The sequence below is a fragment of the Arachis hypogaea genome, chromosome 18 (genome assembly GCF_003086295.3).
Source record: "Arachis hypogaea cultivar Tifrunner chromosome 18, arahy.Tifrunner.gnm2.J5K5, whole genome shotgun sequence".
Classification (NCBI taxonomy): domain Eukaryota; kingdom Viridiplantae; phylum Streptophyta; class Magnoliopsida; order Fabales; family Fabaceae; genus Arachis; species Arachis hypogaea.
Window position 1 is genome coordinate 25,118,982 of NC_092053.1, and position 8,167 is coordinate 25,127,148.

Sequence of the window (8,167 nt, forward strand, 5' to 3'; positions counted from 1 at the left end):
TTATGTGTAAATTATTTCGTTAAGGAGGTCTGTAAGATTGGAGGAGTGCATACGTGTTTAGCACAAGTAATAACAAGTAAGCCATCAACTTAATAACTTAATTTAAGTAACAACAAATTTAAATAAAATCATTTATTTAAATAATTAATAACTAGAATTATAAACATCTTCTTACTTAATTAAGTTAACCAAAAATATTTAGTTAAATAATTAATAACTAAATTAATAAACATATGCTTAATAACATAGTTTAAAGAAAAACAAACCTAAATAAACATTTAAATAACAAATTCATTTTACTAACATCTAAAATCATACCCTATTATTTCAACCATTGCTAACAATATATTCATTTGTCTAATATATACTACACACTACTTCTATAAAAGTACTTTAAGTATAGCTACACATGTATGCTTTAACATAAACATAAAAAAAAAATAACACCAACCTCAAATCGGCTGTCTCAGTGATGTACCATGTCACGTTTAGTCAGTTGATATTCGCATCATGTGCATTGGTGCGCGCCATAATCTCCTAGTAATTCGATAATATGATTAGAAAATGGTAGAAGTGAGAGAAAAGTTGAAAAAATGGATGTAATAAGGACTCCAATGACGCTGTGAACGAAATACATATATATAGGTCTTCTCCACTCTTATCTCGTTTATCGTGTAAAAGCAATAAGAGTGCACGTATCTCATTTACACTGTAAACGAGATAAAGCCGTTACACACCACGTGTATAAATGTGATACGATCACATTGTTTTGTGTCTTATCTCCTTTACACTGTAAACGAGATATGGTAAATTTTTGTAAAAATATTATAAATTGTATATTTCGGTCGGAAATTATTTTTCTTTTGGAAAAGAAGTTGGTGTTTTGGCAGGATATTGGAGAGTAGGGTGATTTACCAAGCGGTGGAGCTGCCAGTCAACACGCAGGGGGCGTGGTGTCCCTGCTCCTCAGCAGCGTGTCAGCATCCCAGCAACACGTCGGGGGGCGTGGTGGAGCTGGTGTCGCAGATTCCCAATGTGGCCTACACCATGGGGTGGGCGTGTTGACCGCTGCCTCCATGCAGGGAACATGTCTCACCCCAATAAACAGCAAGTGTCGCCTAAGTTGCTCTATATAAAGAGCCTCCCCAAGTTCAATCTGATATACAATAGTGTGTTAGTGGGAGAGAAGAAGAGTTGCGTTACACCATCAGAGAGGGGAAGGGGGTTGCTGCTCCACAAAGAGGGGAAGGGGGGTTGCAGGAAACAAAGAGAAAGGGTGGGAAAATAGGGGAAAAAAATATATCACTTTGTATTTATTTTAAAAAATGGTTCGTAATTATAGTGCTACGGAGGAACATATTATAAACTATTTGGATCATCCAATTTATGTAGGTTGGTAAATTATATTTTTATTGTGTATTTAAATTTCTGTTATTTTTTGTTATTTAACATGTTAGAATATAATTTTTTTGTTAATTTTAGATTAATTTTATGTTATAAAAATACTATAATAAAATATATATTATACTACACAATATAATAAAAATTTTATAAAAAAATATATTTTTTCTACGATAAAATATAAAAATACTAGAGTAAAATATATATTCTGTAAATAAATATATATGTTGAACATATTCAAAATTTTAATATATAAATATTAAAGTAATAAATAAATAAATATTAAAAAAATAATACATTGTTATTAAATATTAGAGAAATATATATATATATATATATTTGACTCACGAAAAAAATTATTTTAACTATGGTACTGGTACTGGTAATGCACGTCAATTATTTTAACAAATAAAATATTAAAATAAATAAATATTTAAATATTATTAAATGAATACATACATTTTATAAATAAATATGCTAATATTTGTTTATTAATAAATGAATATTTATAACTAATATAATAAATATATTTTTCTTGATACAGCCTAACAAAAATTTGTTGGTGCATAAGCTCGATCTGCCACAGACGTGGAATTCGATGGTCGAAAACTACTTACGCGCCACGGGATTCTATCACGTATCTAGGATTGGGGTGATAAGAGGATTTCACCCCTTATTAGCTGCTCTGGTTGAAAGGTGGAGGCCGGAGACTCACACTTTTGTGTTGCCGATGGGTGAAGTTACAGTGACATTGGAAGATGTCGCTCATATATTTGGCTTACCCATTGATGGAGAGCCTGTTAGTGGATGGACTGACAGTAGTAGTGACTTCGTTCAGAGTCAGAGCATGGCAATATTCGGACGTGAACCAGTACTCAGTGGTAATTCAAAATCCTATATAAAGCTTGGTTGGGTTCAACGTATCAGAGATGCGGAGCCGTTGGACACTGAAGAGTCCATAAGGAGATACGTGAGATGTCAGATTTTCTGTATGTTAGGGTCGACCCTATTCACAGATAAGTCGACCGCATACGCCCATGCAAAGTATCTACCGTTGCTTCGCGATTTCGAGCAGCTCCATACTTATAGTTGGGGGTCAGCATGTCTCGCACATCTTTACAGAGCACTATGCTGTGCATCACGATATGATACGAAGGAGATGGATTGCCCTCTTAATCTGTTGTTTGTTTGGGCATGGGAGCGAATGCCGTGTATTGCGCCCGTACCGAGACATACCCTTCCACCTGCTGAGATACCAGTTGCCATGAGGTAAATATTTATGGTTCTTGTTGGAGATTATATTTACTATGCATGTTTAATTTACGGTTACTTATGTAAATTTTTTCAATGTATCATGTTTCAGGTGGAGTCATTCGGAAGGGACCACAGCGTGGTTATCGAAGACCGTAGCGAGATTTAAGCGTGGTTATTGAACGGACCACAGCGTGGAAAATGCTACATGCAGGAGGTAAATATTTATGGTTCTTGTAAATCCTAGTTCCAAACATTAATGTTAGGGTTATGACATACGAATTATATGTGGCAGTTTGAGTGGCGGCCGTACGAAGGAATGATCATATGTGTGTGATACCGTTGCTCCGTTGTTGTCGTTCGAGTGTATCGAATGGCACCCTACGGACCGAGTGATGCGTCAGTTTGGGTTCGCACAGCCTCCCCCGCGAATAGCAAGGGACATTCCACTGGACCAGCATTGCATGGCTCTTCGCAGAGTGCAGCTTCATGACTGGACAATTTTGCATGGGGTATGGATAGCGGAGTAGGGCAACAGGCGAAACACTCGGCTGTGGGATTTGCACCCCCTTCCGACCTGGGACTTTATACCGATCATGGAGTATCAGGATTGGTACGTGGGCTCGTTCAGACATATGCTGAGATTGTCGGAGTATGTTTCTGAGGGCCCAGTTGCACCTTAGCCACCTGCATCTCAGGTCCAACCTCAGCATGCAATGTTTGAGCCGTTTCCTTATTATGTACCACAGCCACTGGACCAGAGTCATGGTAGCCATCACAGTTATCACAGTGCGTCCAGCCACCACTCTCAGCACGCTCAGCATAGCGACCACTCTCGGCACAGCCACCACTCTCAGCACTCTCAGCACAGCCAGCACCCTCAGCACAGCCACCCGGGCCAGTCCAGCCAGTTGCATAAGCCCATACTGATGATTCCATCCGGTCATGATTGGTTTGACTTTTCTGTCGGCGGTCACAGAGATCAGCAACTACAGAATTGGGCCAATGCTAGTTTGGGTGGTTGGTCAGATTTTAGTGCTATGCATTCACCGTCAGGTTTGGCTGATCCACATGGGGCATCAGTCGGTATGAGCCATGGTTTGCGGGGTCCTGCTTCTGACCACACGTCAGAGGGTGTGTCGTGTGATAGTGGATTCCTTCAGCGGACATACACAGTTGTTGACGAGTACAACCCCGGTGCATCCGCTCCAGCAGAGGCAGGTGGGTCGGCCCCTCCGGTAGAGGCGGGTGGGTCGGCCACTCCAGGTGTGGATGACTCAGTTCCAGGTCACCCATATGACCTACGGACGGGGCGAAATCTGCTTGATAGGTATACTCCGTCGCGACTAGGTCAGGGCATGATGGGTTAGGCACTAAACTGGATGGCTCGTAGGAAGTGAGCATTGGGTTGGGGTTTTTAGATTTAATCCTAAGATTTAATGTAATTCGTATTTAATGTTCTGTATGTTGGTCGATGTTATTCGTAGTTAAAAATTTGTATATTTGCTTCAGGAAGGCAGTAAATGTTAATATTAACCTGGTGTTAAACAGCAATGGATAATCTCAAATTTAAAAATACAAACACGACTAAGATAAAAAAAATTCAACTAACAAAATGTAAATTTAGAAATACAAACACAATGAAAATAAAAGTCATTCCCCCGCATCACTCGGTCTAGCACGCTGAGGACATCGACTCCGACTATGACCCTAAGCACCACAGAGACGGCATATCCGAGGACCACGCATGTCACGTGAGTCCATTTCATTCAAGTATCTGGTCAATTTCGGGTGACCTTTCGACGTTCGCCTCAAGGCGGGATTAGTGACCAATGTGGGGCATCACCTAACGGTGTGAACTCGAATCTATATACCTTACGAACCTCTGTTATCTTGTACACGTCATGCACATACAGCTGCCAATCGAAACGCTGGTTAGCACAGCAAGCAATAACATGGCGACATGGTATTCGTTCCACCTGAAAGTGCCCACACTCACACGTCCGTCGCGCAAGATCAACAACTAACACCTTTCTGCTAGTCATTTCGCGCACCTCAAATACCTCATTCCATCTGTCAAAACGGTGCACAACTATATTCCCAGCCTGTTGCATATTTGCCTCTATCCGCTGTTGTGCGAATACAGAATAAGTATATCGAGCACGCTTGCGTTCGTGAGTCTCGGCACTCTTCCGCATAAAAAGTTCATTTAACCGATAATATGTTGCTCAAACTAGTGCCAACACAGGTAAATTACGGACACCCTTCAACACTGAGTTAATGCACTCGACAAGGTTCGTCGTCAAATGGCCCCATCGATGTTCCTCGTCGAATGCCAATACCCAATGTCTAAGTCCAATGGCGTTGCACCACCTGGCATATGCCTCGCCTCGCTCTTGGAGCCTCTTATAGTTGATGTTATACTCCTCCACCGTTCTTGAATACCCAATGTTGACCACAAGCTTTTGCAAGTGAGGGACTTTGAATACTCGTAAGAAGTTGCTGCCGATGTGCCTTATACAAAATATCCACCATGCTCTTGGAGGTTGCCAGTTACCTCCGGAACGATTTACTGCTGCCCAAATTGACTCACGCTGGTCTGAGATCATTCCCACACCATCTTTTCTGACAACATACATTCGCAGATTCCTAAGAAAGAAGTGCCACGCATCAGCTGTCTCCCCTTCCACCAAGGCAAAGCGATAAGCATAATGTTCTGGTTCCCATCCTGTGCAACAGCGACCAGAAATGTACCTTTGTACTTTCAATATAGGTGTGTGCCGTCAACTTGAACTAGGGACTTGCAATACCTAAATGCCCTAATGCATGGATTGAAACTCCAAAATATGCGATGCAGTATTTTTACCCCTTGCGCCTCCTCATTCCCATTGTACAGTGGGCGTGTTTCTATTTGGACAACTAACTCAGGCATCTTCTGAACCATAACCGAGAGCCACCATGGCAAGGCTTGGACACTCTCCTCCCAATCATCAAAAACTTTTGCTATGGACTTCTGCTTTGCCAACCAAGCCTTTCGGTAACTGATGGTATAGTTGAACCTTGACTGGACTTCGGCTATTATATATTTCACCTTGATGGACGGGTCAGTCTCGACCAATGGCCATATAGCCTCAGCAACTGTATCCGAGTCCAACATGGAATGATCTTGCGAAATCACTCCCGTTGTGCACGTGTGCCTACCGTTGTATCTGTGTATCTCCCAACAACCTTTTTTCCGTATCAAGCTAGCTCGGATAAGCCAATCGCACCCATGCCCATACATCTTGCATTTTGCATAGAACGTCTGTGGCTCAGACTCATACACGTCGTAGTCAACTCCTCTAGCGATAGTGTAACTTCTAATTGCTACCACGACCGACTTTCTAGAACTGTATTCCATACCAATCCAAAATTCTCCGTCCTCAGGATCAGCAACGCCTACAGAAAGTGCCCATCATCATTTATTAATCAATCCAAACTCCAAAGTATAGATAAAAAAAAATGTATTATTCAGTCATCACGTACCTATGTTTGAATATTCGGAAACTCCGGTGCATGCATGACGTCGAGATCCAACTCACGCATAAAAGGTGGCACGTTCATCGGTTGACTAATCGAGGGGTGAACCACTACATTATCCACTGCTGTCTCAACTCCCACATCACCATCCTCGTCTTCGTCGCCGGCTTCATAAGTGGCTTTGAAGTCCTCTTCGCTGTCACTATTCATTCCCTCGTATACTGTAGCTTTATCATCCTCCACCTCTAAATCATTTTGAATCCCTTCCGCCTCTACGGTTTCAAATTCAACATACAGCTCAATCTGTGGCTGTCGCATCTGAGTCTGCCGGTGAATTTGAAACATATTCTGCATAGTCACTTCGTCAGTGATTGGCATGGTATCAAACTATATTAGACCACCAAAAACTACAATCGGATTCTAGTACAGAATTCTGTTCACTCTCATTAACGTACCTTTCTCAATACTTTGACAGAGATCGTTTTGAAGCTCCATTAACGTCATGGTGCATGGAACCACATACGAAAACGGATTCTGGCACACAAACCTCACTCCCTCATGAGTATTACGTATTATCTCACTGTCGTGATACACCACCAAGTTTGCGGTACCCTCCATTACACTAGAAACACACTCAAAGAACACTCACACACTCTTCCTCAGAATGAAATGGACCCGAGCACTTCCTTATATAGAGAGAAGCATTCACTACGCCCCCCCACGTGTTGATTGCCTCAGCCAATCACATTAAGCCACGTGTCAGCACGCCCCCCCACGTGCCACGTCAGCACGCCCCCCACGTGATGCCTCCGTGTGCCACTCAAGCTATGCCACGTCATCTCGCCCCCAGTGTGCTGAGTCATCACGCCTCCCGCGTGGTCCATCTCCGACGAATCAGATGGCGCCACGTATCTTCTCGCCGCCACTTGTAGCAGTCAACACACCCCCTGCGTGTTGACCATGCATCTCAGACGTCCACAATTGGGTAATACACATTGTTCCCCCATTTCTGGCCAAATCACCACCTTCTTTCCCATATTGAAATTCTTGAGCCTATTTCGGTAAATAAAATATTTATTTTATTTATCTAAAAAAAATCCTAAGACTTGAGACTTTTTCACTATAATAGCTTAGCCTTTTAGGCTATGATTTTTCGAAGTCTAGCTTATTACAATTGACTCTGGAATCACATGGATGGGTGTTACACTTATACCTCTTTCAAAAGTAAAGAAGTGTGTTAACTTGAAATAAAAACAAAAAATGCCTTTTGTTTTGATATTGTGAATTTCATATTGGTGAATGCTATGGTGTCTAAAAAGTGATGTCTATCTACTAAAAAGGGTTAAAAATCAATATTTAATTTAAAAGATATAAAAATAAATTATTTTTAAAAATTCAAAACTTACCATAAAAGGTAAGCTAGGCAAAAATTAGGCAACAATTGATAGGCAGCATAGAATTTCCCATTTCATATTAGCACTTTGATGTCTTTAAAACACGGCACTTTCATGAACCTGTGGTGCAGTGACACGCTCACTCCATAGCAAAAAAATGGGTGCAGTGACATTACCAAAAGCAACAAGCTCGCAATGTTTGTGTCATACCACGTCGAATGTGAATATCGTGTTGATTCACGTCGTTCACCATTTGTCTTTGATGCAGTGTGTTATATCCAAAAAGAAAAATAGATAAAAGTACACCCGAATTTTATATGGTGGACAGATATACTTCTAAATTTTTTAATGAGTTATTTGTACACACCAAATTAAAATTTTGTTGTCAATTCTACTCTTCCGTGATTTGAGTAATTTTTCCGACGGTGGGGAGGCCAGGTGGCGCGGTATTATGTAATGTGGCTAATTTGGGGTGACACATTAGAAAATTGAATTATTACATTATTAAATTTGTTGAAATAAATATAAGAAAATGGCATAATAGAACCACTGTTCATCCTCTTCATTATCCAATTCCTTCGAATCCTAAGAACATACTGCAT

The 8,167-nt window shown here is 41.0% G+C and overlaps 2 protein-coding genes across 2 annotated transcripts; one reads left to right on the forward strand and one right to left on the reverse strand.

Moving 5' to 3' along the window:
* The first annotated feature begins 1,999 nt into the window (after nt 1-1,999).
* Nucleotides 2,000-2,834, forward strand: LOC112769796 (protein MAIN-LIKE 2-like). The gene is made up of 2 exons (XM_025814262.1): nt 2,000-2,670; nt 2,765-2,834. Exons 1-2 carry the CDS (start codon nt 2,000-2,002, stop codon nt 2,832-2,834), a joined length of 741 nt encoding a protein of 246 aa, XP_025670047.1.
* Nucleotides 2,835-4,880: 2,046 nt separating this feature from the next.
* Nucleotides 4,881-6,549, reverse strand: LOC112769797 (uncharacterized). The gene is made up of 3 exons (XM_025814263.1): nt 6,234-6,549; nt 5,491-6,090; nt 4,881-5,380 (listed from the first exon to the last, which is right to left on the reverse strand). The coding sequence occupies exons 1-3, from the start codon at nt 6,547-6,549 to the stop codon at nt 4,881-4,883; spliced, it is 1,416 nt and encodes a 471-aa protein (XP_025670048.1).
* Between the last annotated feature and the right edge of the window lie 1,618 nt (nt 6,550-8,167).

What these genes read in the sequence shown, in the direction of transcription:
- LOC112769796 (XM_025814262.1), top strand. Translation starts at nt 2,000, where the DNA reads ATGGTCGAAAACTACTTACGCGCCACGGGATTCTATCACGTATCTAGG. An exon ending in GAGATACCAGTTGCCATGAG is followed by an intron (nt 2,671 to 2,764) that starts GTAAATATTTAT and finishes ATCATGTTTCAG; the next exon opens with GTGGAGTCATTCGGAAGGGA.
- LOC112769797 (XM_025814263.1), bottom strand. Translation starts at nt 6,549, where the DNA reads ATGCCAATCACTGACGAAGTGACTATGCAGAATATGTTTCAAATTCAC. An exon ending in GAACGTGCCACCTTTTATGC is followed by an intron (nt 6,091 to 6,233) that starts GTGAGTTGGATC and finishes CACTTTCTGTAG; the next exon opens with GCGTTGCTGATCCTGAGGAC. An exon ending in ACTGCATCGCATATTTTGGA is followed by an intron (nt 5,381 to 5,490) that starts GTTTCAATCCAT and finishes GCTGTTGCACAG; the next exon opens with GATGGGAACCAGAACATTAT.